This window comes from Branchiostoma belcheri, unplaced genomic scaffold (assembly GCF_001625305.1).
Source record: "Branchiostoma belcheri isolate BF01 breed outbred unplaced genomic scaffold, Haploidv18h27 scaffold22, whole genome shotgun sequence".
Lineage (NCBI taxonomy): Eukaryota > Metazoa > Chordata > Leptocardii > Amphioxiformes > Branchiostomatidae > Branchiostoma > Branchiostoma belcheri.
In genome coordinates, this window is record NW_017803713.1 from 772,376 (window position 1) to 788,088 (window position 15,713).

General features: G+C 41.3%; 1 protein-coding gene across 1 annotated transcript in view; it reads left to right on the top strand.

Moving 5' to 3' along the window:
* The first annotated feature begins 858 nt into the window (after positions 1–858).
* LOC109470109 overlaps positions 859–15,713 on the top strand; it is a 32,987-nt gene continuing 18,132 nt past the window's right edge. The window contains exons 1-7 of the mRNA XM_019768891.1: positions 859–1,018; positions 5,586–5,674; positions 5,950–6,075; positions 6,675–6,836; positions 9,868–10,157; positions 11,044–11,185; positions 12,116–12,431. Coding sequence (XP_019624450.1) covers positions 5,605–5,674; positions 5,950–6,075; positions 6,675–6,836; positions 9,868–10,157; positions 11,044–11,185; positions 12,116–12,431 — 1,106 coding nt within the window. The 5' untranslated portion in view covers positions 859–1,018; positions 5,586–5,604. The remainder of the gene's footprint in view (positions 1,019–5,585; positions 5,675–5,949; positions 6,076–6,674; positions 6,837–9,867; positions 10,158–11,043; positions 11,186–12,115; positions 12,432–15,713) is intronic.

Sequence of the window (15,713 nt, forward strand, 5' to 3'; positions counted from 1 at the left end):
GTACCACCTGGGACCCGTGTGTGAATCGTGTGAATCGTGTGCCTCCTCAAAGATGCACAGCCACTGGCCCGCAACTGAGGAACAATAATGCGTTCACTCTTTTTTTTTTAGTGTCGTCTGCCACTTGGCTTATCTTTATTTCGGATATGTTATCAATAGTCTCAACCTTAATGCCTTTAACAGTGTCAGTTTGTCTGATTTTGGTTGCAAGAACTTCAACCACAAGATTAAATAATAGGGCGGATAGAGGGCACCCCTGTCTGATGCCTCTTTGCAGCTTAAAATAAGCAGATTTCCATCCTGCATTCATGATGCTGCTTTCTATATCAGTATACATTGTATTAACTAATACAGTAAATGTGGGTCCGAAACCAAACTTATCCAGAGTTTTCAGCATGAACTTCCAGTGAACCGAATAAAAGGCTTTTTCGAAATCCAGAATGCGTTCACTCTTTCCAAGGCCAGAACTGAACGGATGAAACAGTCTTCCTGCGCACTGCAGTTAGACTCTATGATAACTCTATTTCCTAGCCTAACCATCAGCCTGTGAGCTCGGATCCTTGTTCAGTGCTTGTTACTATGTTATGTATTTTTGTCAGTCTCATGCACAGATGATATTCAGCACATAGAGTATGCACAAAGTTTTGTAACAAACCTACGCAATTCAGGGTATACAGACATGTATATGTGTGTATTTTCCTGTCAATGTATGTTTGAGGAAGAAATAAATGAAAATATCAGGAACAGTGTCGTCTTCAGTATCTGGCACGTACCCATCATGACAAGAAGTCCTAATTAAGATTAATGACCGGGTTGATGATACGATACGAACCCCAAAATTACCGCACCCGGCATACTAGTACTAGACGGACCGGTCGGTGAGCCTTACCCCACTTTTCACACCGTGTTTGTCTCGATACTGTCACAGCTAATGTTCAACCATCAGGATTTACTCTGACAATAGATGCACAGAAGCACCATTGAACTTCATTCCACGGACACCCTCTGGATGTGACCGGTATGTGGTTTGCCTTTTCTACTAGTCTCCAAGCAGAGGTTGTGGAGGAATGATCGTTAGCTTTCTATAACATTATATGGCCGTTTTTTGTCGCTACCCCCACCAAACGGTGACCGGCGACCTTCTCTGGTTAATGGATACTGCCCGGCCGATTTGACACTGTCTTTTCGCCACCAAATTTTTTTTTACGAGATTTATTACTTTTAGAACCTCTAGGGAATTGATTCTATGCGTCTTGATTGGGCGCGTGTCTCAGTGCTCGTTCTATAGGTCACAATTGTCTTTTCGCTCCATGAAGCAGATATTTATGGACTGTTGCAGTACGGACCAGGTACCTATCCGTATCGGTTGTAGCAAAGATACTGTCCAAACAATGTCCATATATTCTTGAAAGTATCCAAGCTATATAGCTATGTATAGTGTTGAGAGTTATCCATTACTTCCGTTTACTAAGAAATTGTTTTTTGCGTGTGTGTGTGCCGGTCTATCTGTCTGTTTGCATGTGTACTATGGGCAGATTGTTATGATATTTAGTAAGTCTTTAAAGGACAAAAGGACGTTTTGGTTCTCCTATATTCTTCCATTGGTCTTTAATGCGTTATCTAAAAAGCAGTCAGCACTGTCCAGGTTGATAAAATGGTTTGACACAGATGTCAACTTTTTAGTCACGCCTGCAATCTCCTGACCTTTTACCTTCACTCCGAAAGCCTGAAGGAAGGAATTCGCTGAGGTGCGATGTTGCCATGGCAGCATCGGTTTGTTTACCGAATACAGAGGATGCCATCGGCCATTTGATAATTGGGGGTGTCCGTCAGAAGCTTGCACGAGCCTTATTCCCTCGTTACATTACGAAGGTAATAAATATAGCCAGCGACAGTAAGCAACTCCCTATAAAATGTGTAGGGCCTCCTTCTTTTACAGACGTTCCGAGATTGGTCGTTTTTTGTGTGTTTTGTGTGTGTGTGTGGGGGGGGTCTGATCAATCCCACATAGCTGCTTAGGGACAGCTATGTAGTAGAAAAAGGTTGGCGGTTGGAGCTTCTATTGCGTGCGATCTACGTTTGTTTAGACCCCCCCCACCCACACACACACCAAAAGCAAACGACCGATCCCAGAACGTCTGCAAAGGAGGCTAGTGCATACAACATTAACAGTAGTAGTGTTAGTAGAATAGCTTGCTGTCCACTGCCAAAAGCCTACAAAAACGGACTCAGGCCACTATATATATAATTATAGCAATTAAATCGTCTCGGTGTGGTTACTGGGAATGTGGTAGTCAGCTGTGGGTGTCACTGGATGGCGGACGAAAAATATCCAGACTAAACGCGAAACTGAACGGTAAACTTACCAACTACCAGTACCCAATTCAAGCTCAGGAAAGAACAAGATATACTCATACATTCAAAAGTTATCAACCAAGGATTGAGGTGTTTAAAAACTCGTTCCTCTAGAACTACCGTAGGTGGAACTTGCTGCCAACTATCCGTTATTCTGGATAACAGAATAACGTAAAAGTCTTAACAACTACTATAGAATAAACTATTGTAGGCCCTGAAGATTTCTTCTCTCTTTTTAAAGCAATTGGAGACAAATTTACATAGTTTTTCTATCGTATGGTCCTTTCTGGTGGACATGAGATGACTGAATACTTCTTTATTCTTCTTTTAAAAAGCGTGTCTAAGAGGATTGTTCTAAATAGTATGTCACGTTCGACATCATGCAATTTACAATCAAGTACTAACTGTATGTCCTCTATAGAAATATACATGTAACCGAGTTTTATGATAAAGACTTCAACCATAGGGTAACAGTTACAAAGTTCTACGCCTTTTATGTGGTAATTCTGGTTACATACATTTACCAGATGCAACTGACGTGACAGTACTACGATAAGATCACATGGAAGGAAATGTACTAATGTGGATAGAGAAATGACAGATAATGAAATGGGTTGAGGTTTGCTGTGTAATGTATGTTTCCTTTTATGTTGTAACTAAGCAATGGCAATACATTACCGAGTCTAGGATGAGCTGGACCTTCGAAATTCACCAGAATAGTTTGCTAAGGTGGCCTAAACGTACCAATTTCTGTCAAAATGGTGTCAATGATCAGGAAGAAAAAAGGGGGGACTGGAGAGAGAGCACTGCCGCTACACCACACGGCGAAGAGGTACCGGGTTCGAGTCCCGACATGTTGTCGACTATGTTCCCTTCGGAAAGGCATTCTAGATAGACGACACTCAGCTGAAAATGAGTATTGTATTGGCCATGTATGTTGGCGGGGGCAACATTAATGAATATAGGTTGAAAAAAAAAAAACTTGAATGTGCCGTCACCACGTCTTGTGATTTTTACCTCCATGACTTGTTATGGAGGTTATATTTTTTTCAGTTGCGTTTATCTGTCCGTCTGTCCGTCCGTCTGTCAGTTGGTCAACAAGATAACTCAAGAACGCCTGGATGGATCGGTTTCATACTCGATGCGTTGGTAGGGTGTGACGAAAACTGGAAATTATTAGATTTTGGTCCCCCTAGTGGCTTTCCTTGGTACTGCAGCGCAACTTCCGGTTTTGATATCTCGCGATCTAGACATGCTAGGGTCCTGAATTTTGGATGGTACGTAGCTCTTGTCCTCAGGAAGAAGTCACGTGAGTCACGTGGACTTTCTTTGAAAATCTTCGAGGGTGGATAACTGATGAACAACCGTTTGGTGGATCGTCATGATTTTTGGTATGTAAGTAGCTTAATTCATGTTTGACATGATTAAATTTCAATGATGCAAAGCAGGATCTAATTTGCATAATTATAGAGGAAATTGTATAGATTTGCTTATTTCATATTAGGGCTATAAAACTCTTTAGACATATGTAATTGAGAACGACAAGATCATTGGCAGATGTCGATTATGTAAATGAAGATCAAATTTGCATTTTAAATGGCAAATTGGTACAATTTTATGGTGGTAACTGCTGGGAATTTAATACTTGAAAAGTTCAGTGAAGGTTAACATCACTAAACATAATTTATTAAAATCAGGACAATTTGCATAATCTATGAGGAAACGGTAGAATAGCCTTATTTGTTAAGATAACCATGCCATTGGGTGGAGAGTATGATCAACTGATACAATATATGTAAATGGCCTCATATAATTTGCATATTTGCAGTGAAAAATGTATAATCACTTTGGAAGGCAAACATGAGTTGGCAAAGATATCTCAGAGGTCGTGCTTGCATACATTTGTATAACCAACAACATCATACGTTGTCCATGCCAAATGATAAGGATTTCACCAGTGTGTTGCATGCTACTAGGTAGAGGCTATGTGAATTATTAGCAAATAAAAATTTTGCTAATGAGCAGGATTGTATATGTAAACCATTTACAGGTGGTCATCACCATGCATAAGATTTACGAAAGCAAAAGACATGTCATGGAGGTATAAGATTGTCGAACTCATGTTTATATATACTACATGTATCTGTATCTGTGTAGCCGGTATAACCGCCTTTCGGCGTAACCCACCAGCTTCGCAGGCACGCGGCGCGGCGGCAGCTGGCTATATTACACCGATCGACTTGTTACACCTAACCCTTGAACTTCTAGCTCTAGACATTGTTTAAAGCTATCTATTGACAGTGCCCCTACTGTACTTGGTGACAGTGAGTTCCACTCTGCGATAGTTCTAGGAAAGAATGAATTCTTGAACACCTTAATCCTTGGTTGATAACTCTGGTACTTGAATGCGTGGCTATTTCTTGTTCTCTTCTGGGCTTGTATTAGGTACTTATAGTAGTTGGGACGTCCCCACCAGTTTATTAGTCATTTTGTACATCATGCATAGTCTAGACATCTTTCTTCTGTCTTCAAGTGAGGTCCACTGTAGGTTTCTTTTCATTTCCGTGACGCTAGCACCTCTTACATAGTTGTTCATACAGAATCTTGCAGCTTGATTCTGTACCCTTTCCAATTTGTCTTTGTCTTTCTTTGTATATGGATCCCATACTGTCGCAGCGTATTCTAGGTTCGGTCTTACAAGTGACGTGTATGCAAGTGATTTTACTCTCGTTGGACATGACCACAGATTACGTTTAATCACTCCCAATGTCTGTTTCGCCTTAGTTGTGATATTATTAACATGTGCACCCCACTTCAGTCCGCTTGTCAGCGTGACGCCCAGATACGGATGGATTTTTGTGGTTGCTAAAGCCTGACCACAAAACTGGTAGCTAGTTGCATGTGGTGTTCGTTTGTTTGTTATGTGCATAATGTAGCATTTTTCGGGATTAAACTGCATGAGCCATTTGCTTTGCCATTCTTCCAGGGTGTTCAGGTCTTTTTGGAGAAGTTGTGAGTCGGTCTGTGTAGAAAGCTCTACATACAATAGACAGTCATCGGCAAATAACCTCACAAGAGAAAGAGCAATGGCCCCAGGACGGTTCCTTTTGTATGTATGTTTATAGCGATTACTGTACTATGTTTATAGCAATAATGTAACTGCATAAGCAGATTGGCCTTTTTTTCACGGCTATTGTTATACTAAATTTTCTATCTTTTGTAAATTTCAGGAGGATCGTCACACGCGCCATGTCCGAACGCTACACTGTTCCGTTGGCGCTGGTACTTCTACTACTGCACACGGGGACCGTTCGAGCAGGTATTGTTATCTAGTACTTAGATCCCGCCCTCCCCCCAAATTTTGCAAATGGGAATTCCGGAAGCATATTGTATTTTCTGCCGTTGCCGATTAGCCATGTATGTCTCCTAATTGTTTTAACACTCAGTCATGTTTCTTTTTTTTTAGCCGTTGGCGGGTCAATTTCAACATTCACTGATGACCACACGCTTTTTAATCATGGTTAACATATATGCCCGAGGTGCAATGTTAATGTTAATGATAATGCTAACGTTTAACTTATTTTTTGTTCATAGCGGAGTACATGGGGTGCTACGAGGACGGTGAGACCCGCGTGTTCCCCTGGGAAGCGGTCTCGACAAGCGACAACAGCATCAAGTTCTGCGGGCTACACTGCAAGAAAAACGGATACATCTACTTTGGTAAGGCCACAGCAAGTAATTTTGATGGATGACATCCGCGCGCGCATTAATTTTCGCCTGATTTTGGAAAAAAAATGAAATTTTGTTGCCCTCTCTGACAGTGGTCAACATGCCGGAGATGGGCAAAGATGTCTGTTGCCATGCTAGAATGTGGATGGCAATTAACTATAAAGAAAGGAGACAAAAAAAGACTCTTACTTTGATGCATTGATATGTGATGCTGGCTGTGTATATGTGATGTTCCCACTGAATCAAAACCATCTGTACACTGATTTAAAAAAAAAATTAAACTGTAGGAACCTTTTTTTTTCGGCCCGCCTTGTTTTTTTTTCGCCCGCTCGCATTAGATTTGGAGTCTGGAGAGGATGCCATCCATTAAATTTACTTGCTGTGGCCAAAGACACGTATATGTAGTCAGTTATTCACTCGTACTCGCCACATCCATTTTCTCACAGTGGCAGGTGTTTTGATGTCAAATACATAAAATAGTTTTTTTTTACAATTTTTTTGGTGTTGCATTGCGTTTTTGCCTTGTAGTATAAATACGTTTCTTCCTAAGAGTAAATTTTGGGTTAATTATCATGGGTGTTTATTTTTAGGCATGCAAGTGGCAAGCGAGTGCTACTGCGGGACTGACAACAACTTCGCCAACTTGGGAACAACAAGGCCTGACTCCGAATGTATCAGCCCGTGTTCCGGAAACTCGGCAGAAATGTGCGGCGGTGGTTACCGCATTTCTATATACAGACCAGGGAGAATAGGTAAAATTCCCATTCAGATGATTTTAATCTTGAGAAAATACGGTGCAACATAACACCCCTATGTTGGGGTAAAAGACGCAGAGGGTAGCCTCCTATGCAGGCTAGTGGCCGGTTGAAATTTTAATACAGCGTTTTATAGACTTCCGTAAATAATTTAGAATTTAAATAAAGAATTACCCTGATGAAGATGACAGACGGTCATTGAAACGTCGGCTCGTGAAAAAAAATGGTTGTGAAGAAAGAACATTGCTATCACAGCGTTTTAAAGTTTTTAACACGCGGCGTGAAATTTTAAGACGTAACTTTTGGCGTCATGTGGCGTAGTGGACAGAGCGTTCGGCGCTCAACAATTCAAGGAGACCCTGGTTCGATTCCGGGTCGGAGCACAGGGGCATGTCCGAAAATGCGCACCGACGTTGTGCCCTTGGGAAAGGCACTTAACACGTATGTTGGCGCTTAATTAGAGGGACAAGTCTCCAACGGCAGTTGTCTTCAGCTGGCGGACGAGAGCTATGACAGGCGGGCTGGCGTAGTCAATGCGAACCTTGAGCGTAACCAAGTCATCCGGCAGCTCGCTGCAAGCATCCCAGCCGGAACCAGCACGTCTCCCTCGATAAGGATCCGCTGGGGAAGACGGATGCCCAAGTGTGTGGGTCTCAGGTTCGCAACCTGTTATCCACCTTAAACAAATTCATGCGAAGGCCACCGTGTCAACTGTAACCCTCACTCAGGTGTAAGGGCTGGCACGGTAATCCTACTCGGAAAGTCTGTATCTGTATATCTGTACATGAATCTGTATCCATACATGAATTTGTACTCGATTGCAAATAAAGATCACGAGTGATTGCCATTCTACAAGCTGCCACCGAGAGAAGGTTGACATTCGCCCACGGAGGCTAGCAGGGATGTCGGCCACTTCGGCATCCGGACACTTCGGCACCTGGCCACTTCGGCATCTGGACACTTCGGCACCTGGACACTTCGGCACCAAGCTTAGGAAGGTTCGGCACCACGAAGACAGAATGCCGCTGTTGGTTGCTTAAAACTAGCTGAGTCATCCCATGACTTCCAGCGACTTATTATGTAAAAAAAAAATGCGTGAGGAAGTAATCCAATATGTTAGGTAGAACGTTATAGAACTGTTTCACATTCACCAAATGGAGAGGGGTCTCCTTACCGGAGCAATCTTTCTTGATCTCAAGAAAGCTTTTGATACGGTATGCCATATGATCCTTTTAGCTAAGCTTAGAATGTTTGGGGTGCAAGATAAGGAACTGACATGGTTCCACTCTTATCTGACTGGTCGACTACAGACTACAGTCGTAAATGGAGTCCAGAGTGATTTTCTGGAAATTACTGTTGGAGTACCCCAAGGTTCGGTGCTCGGGCCACTTCTATTCATACTGTACATCAATGACTTGCCTGATTACATATCACATGGGTATGCTGTACTATACGCAGATGATACTGCACTTTTCTACGCATCCAAGACTGTTACGGATGTAAACAATGCTCTTAATGCCGACCTTCGTAATATTGAAACATGAATGTTAACAAATGCAAAGCCATGCTCTTCGGCACTACGCGCAGGTTGCAGTCAGATACAGAGCAACTGTCAACTACCCTTTCTGGCACCACTCTGGAAGTAGTTTCCAGCTATAAGTACCTTGGCGTTTGGCTTGACCCCAGCTTAAATTTGCAAGTTCACATTGATAAGTTATGTAATGCTGTCTCGTCCAGACTCGGTGTCTTGCGGCGTCTTATTCCATGTCTGCCGCAACGCACCCTAGTCATGTTGTTTATATGGTAGTACTTAAATGGACTACTGCGATGTGATATGGGGCAACTGTGGAAAGTGTTTGTCTGATAAACTACAAAAACTTCAGAACCGGGCAGCCAGACTTATTCTTGCCTTGCCATATACACATCATGTTGGGGATGACGAGTTAGCTGCCTTGGGCTGGAAAACTTTAGCATCCCGGAGAAACTTGCATTAATTACAATCCATGTACAAGGCAGTTAATAATGAACTATCAGAGTACATCAATAGTTTTCAGAGGGTTTCTGAATGACATAGATATGCAACTAGACACAGTTTGAATCTATCCCTGAAACTGCCATTAGCACGCCTTGAATGTGGAAAGCGCAAGTTCTCATACAGAGGTGCTGACCTCTGGAATCGTCTGCCACAATCTAGAAAGACTTGTACGTCCATGTCTGTTTTCAAATCAAAATGTGAAAGCTGGGCAGACCTCTGACCTCTCATTACGACCTGGACGGACTGGACAATAACTCCTATTAATGCTTTGTTATTATTTGTTTATTATTATTATTCATTACCATTTTTTTCATCATCATTATTGTCATTGATACTTTTTCATTACGTTATTGCTTTCGTTATTATCATTATCAGTATTATTATTTATTGTATCCTGATTATTTTGTACATGTGACTGTATGTATCCAGGGCCCCACTGGAAAGCAGTGAAAAAACACTGTGGGCAACCCTGGTGAAATAAAACAGAAATAAACACATAATGTATCGGGCTGTCCAGGTGCCGAACCGTCCTGGCGGCTGGGTGCCGAACTATTCTGGGCCAGGTGCCGAACTGTCATGGGCATGGTACCGAGCCATTCTGGGCCAGGTGCCGAACCGTCCTAGATGGTGCCGAAGTATCAAGGTACCGAAGTGTCCAGGTGCCGAAATATCCTGATACCGGCTAGCAGAGGGGGAGTGCGCTGCGTTCGTTATTGTTTCCTCAGGTGCAAGAGTACGGTTTTCATGAAGTTGCCAGGTTCTGTTATTTCTGTAATGACCTTAGGAAGCATGTTCCAATCCGTGGCAGTCTGTGAAAAAGAAAGGAATATCTGTGGCAGTCGTCGTGAGATGCCTTGTAGGAATTTGGGTTGGAGTGTCGCGATTGGCAAGGTATAGGCGTAGGATGAATTTTCCGCCGGTAGGGCAACTTGCGTAGGTTTCGCTGTTTATAATACATTTTAATTGTTTCTCCTTGTTTTCCTGTTGCAATAGCTACCATTACTGCCTCATCGGAGTGGGGGTCCGGGGACCACGCACCAACCAACGCGCGTCTGAACTTCAAGGAAGTTACCAATACGCTTGCCGGAGCGTGGGCAGCCGCCCAAAGTAACGCCAATCAGTGGCTGATGTTTGACCTTGGCCAGAGGTCATCCGTCGGCGTCATCAGGACCCAGGGACGGCAATCAGCTGCAGCTAACAACTGGGTGACGTCATATAGCGTGTCGTACGGCAACTCTAGCGGAGACGAAATGTGGTATAAAGATTCAAACGGAGACACGATCGTAAGTGAACAATTTCTATTTAAAACTCCCCTAAAGTTTGTGAACGTTTACGTTTTTATTACAATGTCAAAAATACCATGTAGAACGTCAATGAATCTGGTTATTAAATAAGATTCAAGGATTTGATTTAATTTCATACTGTTTGCAATTATTGATTTGACTGCATACTGTTTCTGGTGGTACGATCATGATTCATGTATAACGACAGGACCGGGTTGTCGTACGATCTGAATTCTCTAATTGTAAGGCATTCTTGAGATAGTCGTGCATTTGCCGTAAAACATTCAGATGTCGTGTTATCAAAATTACCGCCTGAAACCCTCGTCGATGGTTGGTTTTGACACGGTCTGCTTAAAAAAAGGCGTCAAAGTAGCATGCATCCTACAAATGATGCATTAGTTGTATCTTTTATAACCGTTTTCGCCAACTCACATCATAATGTCACGACGCAGATAATTATGTGGGGTCGTGTGGCGTAAGAACAGAGCAAACATCCCCGAGCTCTAATTCTACCATTCCACCAATAGTGTGCCCTTGGGAAAAATACATAAAAATTTGAATTTGTTGTTCCTTTTTGTTTGTTGGTGACGACATAAAAATAATTTAAAAAACATGAGTGTGTCGTAACCATTTTTTAATAAATGTTTGAATAAAAAAAATCATTTACGTGATGAATCTCTTATAGTTCAAGGTCGTGCCCTTTGAATCTGACAATATGACATCGTACATGACAAGTAATATCATAAACTAGCTTCATACCTGGTGCATACTTAGATAATAAGGGTTTGACAAAATAAATGATATGTATTAAATCATGGACTCATGAACATTTGGTTCTGCAAATGAAAGTTGACCGAATCAAGACCATGTTGTATTGATTCCTCAGATTTTCACGGGTAACAGTGACAGAGACAGCCTGGTTACGCACGTGTTGACCGAGTACAGCGGACCTTTTCACGCCCGTTACGTCAAGTTTCACCCCGTCACGTGGTCTGGGTGGGTCGCCATGAGGGCAGACGTCGGAGAAGGTACTGACATCACTTTCGCTCTAGATCACTGTTTATCGTGCCTCTTGAATATATATTATTATGATGATGGTAATATTAAAATACACGCGGATTCATAGAAGACTGCTAGCATGCTGCCTGGATTCATTACCTTAACTTTTTTTGACATTTGTGGGACGCGGGGGGTCTCATTCGCCCCTCACATCAGAACTCGCGAACGGTACATTGTATGACCACCAAATTTTCTAAACAATGGTGTACTAGTAAAAATAGTATCGCAACTACAATTTTTATGTCCTTATGACGTTAAATGACGTCAATATGATGTCATTAATGCGATTTTATTGGCAAAAAACCTCTAGATAGGTTATTCCCCTGAAAACTTAATGGTATACAACATAACTTCACCAAAAGTGTTTATGACAGAATATTAGGGTGTACTTAGACTTATGTTGCCCCATAGTAACACCGATGACGTCATAAAATGACGTCAGGCATATGTAAGCTATCCGCCATCTTTGATCATAAAATCTTGAATGTGGAAAAAAAACGTTTTTTTAGGATAAAGCCTAAAATACATTGCAAACAGACTAAAGACGTTCATATGAACTTTTTTTAAACAAATGCAAGTTTAAAAATAAAATTTTTAGAAAAAAAAACTGTGTATACGTACCTAATCTATTGATATGGGTCGCCATCTTGGTTTTTGGTCAACGACGTTAGGTAGTAAATCAAAAATGCTTTTAAAAATGTACAATGTATTACATATTTTAGTATCATGATTTTTAAATGTAGTAAGTAGTAATTTCGATTTTAAGGTATTTCTGAATACAATAAGTGTAACATTGTAGTGACTGTTGTACAAACCTCACAATTTAGCCGTGAGGCTGTCATGGGTTTTGGTTTTTAATAAATAATAATAAACTTTGCTGCATATTTTTATATCCACAGTTGCTCCTGTGGGCTTCTGGCCGCTAAACAGGCACACCCAGCTGCGTGACGTCAGTGGATACGGAAATGACGCAACCGGTGTGGGCGTGTCCCTTGGGAACGGTGTACACGGTGAGAGCGAAGGGGCGTACAGCTTTTCCGGTAGCAGCACCTCCTACATCGAGATCCCCAACAACGGGATACTGGACACCCGCTATTCGGTAACGATACTGGCCTACGTGTACCCCACAGGGACAGCTGGGCCCATCGTTAACTACAGAATCAACGAATTCGGCGTTCATTTTTGGCAAATAGAAACAAACAAATTGTTTGTAAGGAAAGAGACCGTTTGCGTTACATTATATATACTTTATTGACACAACAAAAGTAATATAATTGTAATATATGCGCTAAATATAAGTTAGTTTAACTTGAGCACGCCGCCATCGTGTCTGTATTTCTTGTTATATGTTTTAATGAAAAAAAAAGTAAACGACTTTCGTAGGGTCTAAAACCTACATGTAGACATACAGACAATACAAAACAATAGGTGATTCAACTATTTGTGTTTCAGCGTAGGATTATAGATAGGGAAAAATAAAGATAAATATAACAAAAAGGAGACCAACATTGTACGGTGGGTGTAATGCCTACTTCTTGATATCCTGATATTTTGCGAACTGCTGGTGGAGATATGAGCTCATATACTATGATATGAGCAAAATAAATATTGCTATATGGATGCAAGCTGACAAGCAAACATTACCTTGTACTTTGTACTTGTCTAGCATTTCTTACATTTAATGCTTTTACCTAATACTTTATAGTAAATTTTAGAATAACATGTATATCAAAAATTTTGCCTCTTTTTTCATGAAGTCATCACATAATAATTACATATAGCACAATTCATATTAGGATCTTCTAAGTATTACATGAACAAACGTGTGTTATGAATGAACCTATGAGTTTATGCTTCCATTTGCTTTCCTGCTAGAATGGTGACCCGTACCACGATTTGACGGATTCCATATACCCGGCCAAACTGAATCTGAACCAGTGGAACTTCGTCGGCGCGACGTACAGCTACCCTACCGGAAAGGTCAAGGCTTGGCACGACGGGATAGAAATAGGAAGTCTTGACGTCGGCACGTTCGAGATAGAGACTCAGTACGANCCCGCAAAGGTGTTGCCAAAAATGAATTCCCTAGGGAATGCGTGCGTGGAATATTTAGAATTCCTGGCAATTCAATCGCAGTACTATACTAAGGGCTCCGCCCCTGAGGCGTCGCCAAAAAAAAACTTGAATGTGCCGTCACCACGTCTTGTGATTTTTACCTCCATGACTTGTCATGGAGATTATTTTTTTTTTCAGTTGCGTTTATCTGTCCGTCTGTCCGTCCGTCTGTCAGTTGGTCAACAAGATAACTCAAGAACGCCTGGATGGATCGGTTTTATACTCGGTGCGTTGGTAGGGTGTGACGAAAACTGGAAATTATTAGATTTTGGTCCCCCTAGTGGCTTTCCTTGGTACTGCAGCGCAACTTCCGGTTTTGATATCTCGCGATCTAGACATGCTAGGGTCGTGAATTTTGGATGGTACGTAGCTCTTGTCCTCGGGAAGAAGCCACGTGAGTCACGTGGACTTTCTTTGAAAATCTTCGAGGGTGGATAACTGATGAACAACCGTTTGGTGGATCGTCATGATTTTTGGTATGTAAGTAGCTTAATTCATGTTTGACATGATTAGATTTCAATGATGCAAAGCAGGATCTAATTTGCATAATTATTGAGAAAATTCTATAGATTTGCTTATTTCATATTAGGGCTATAAAACTCTTTAGACATATGTAATTGAGAACGACAAGATCATTGGCAGATGTCGATTATGTAAATGAAGATCAAATTTGCATTTTTAATGGCAAATTGGTACAATTTTATGGTGGTAACTGCTGGGAATTTAATACTTGGAAAGTTCAGTGAAGGTTAACATCACTAAACATACTCGTAAGAAAATTCAAACTTTACTACTGGATCAGTTAACAGATTTATTTCCGGACGTTTCGAGTGACATCCATAACTCTTCTTCAGCGTCACAAATGAACAGAGAACCGATTCACTCCTATATACAAGTAACTAGAAAAACCGGTTAAACAACAAGGTCCGTAGGAAGCTTTATCATGTAAAAGAACGGTTCACTCAATGTACAGGAATTAGAACTAGAAAAACCTGTTCAACAACCGTAAGAGTCTTTGTCATGTAAGGAATGTTCCTATGGTAAGAATTACCATAGGAAATGTTACTGTCCCTTGGGCTGTGGCAGGGCGGGATTCCATGTGCTTGAGAGTTCTATGCGCAGTCCCCCCTTCCTGTTCAGGGTGGGGTTGTAGATGCGCTCATAGATGGCCCCCTTCACTCCGCGCTCGTACCAGCGTGGTTCACGGTCGAGGATGTCGGTTGCTTCTAGCTTGAAAGAGTGTCCCTGGTTGTGTTTGGTGTGATGGTAGATAGCAGAAGAGTAGCCGCTTGCTGTAGCCCTGCAGTGTTGTTTGTATCTCTCCTTCAGGGGTTGGCTGGTTTCCCCGATGTAGGTGTCATTGCAGTTAGGTTCCTCGCATTTGAGTCTGTAGATCACCTCTGACTTGATGCCTTTCTGTACGCGGTCTTTGGGGTGAACCAGGTTCTGTCTTAGGGTAGAATAGGGTTTGAAGTTGGTGCCGATATTGAAGCCCTGGAGGATGCGTCGCAGTTTCTCCGATACTCCTTCGATGTAAGGGATGGTGATGTTGGTAGTGTTCTTCTTGTCGAGTGGTTGAACAGGTTTTTCTAGTTCTAATTCCTGTACATTGAGTGAACCGTTCTTTTACATGATAAAGCTTCTTACGGACCTTGTTGTTTAACCGGTTTTTCTAGTTACTTGTATATAAGAGTGAATCGGTTCTCTGTTCATTTGTGACGCTGAAGAAGAGTGATGGATGTCACTCGAAACGTCCGGAAATAAATCCGTTCACTGATCCAGTAGTAGAGTTTGAATTTTCTTACGAGTATCGTTTACCTGGATGTCTAATCTTCATCAACGTATCACTAAACATAATTTATTTAAATCAGGACCATTTGCATAATCTATGAGGAAACGGTAGAATAGCCTTATTTGTTAAGATAACCATGTCATTGGGTGGAGAGTATGATCAACTGATACAATATATGTAAATGGCCTCATATAATTTGCATATTTGCAGTGAAAAATGTATAATTACTTTGGAAGGCAAACATGAGTTGGCAAAGATATCTCAGAGGTCGTGCTTGCATACATTTGTATAACCAACAACATCATACGTTGTCCATGCCAAATGATAAGGATTTCACCAGTGTGTTGCATGTTACTAGGTAGAGGCTATGTGAATTATTAGCAAATAAAAATTTTGCTAATGAGCAGGATTGTATATGTAAACCATTTACAGGTGGTCATCACCATGCATAAGATTTACGAAAGCAAAAGACATGTCATGGAGGTATGAGATTGTCGAACTCATGTTTATATATAATATATAAATCTTATATAGATATATATATATATAGATAGATATATATAGACATATATATATATATATATAATAAA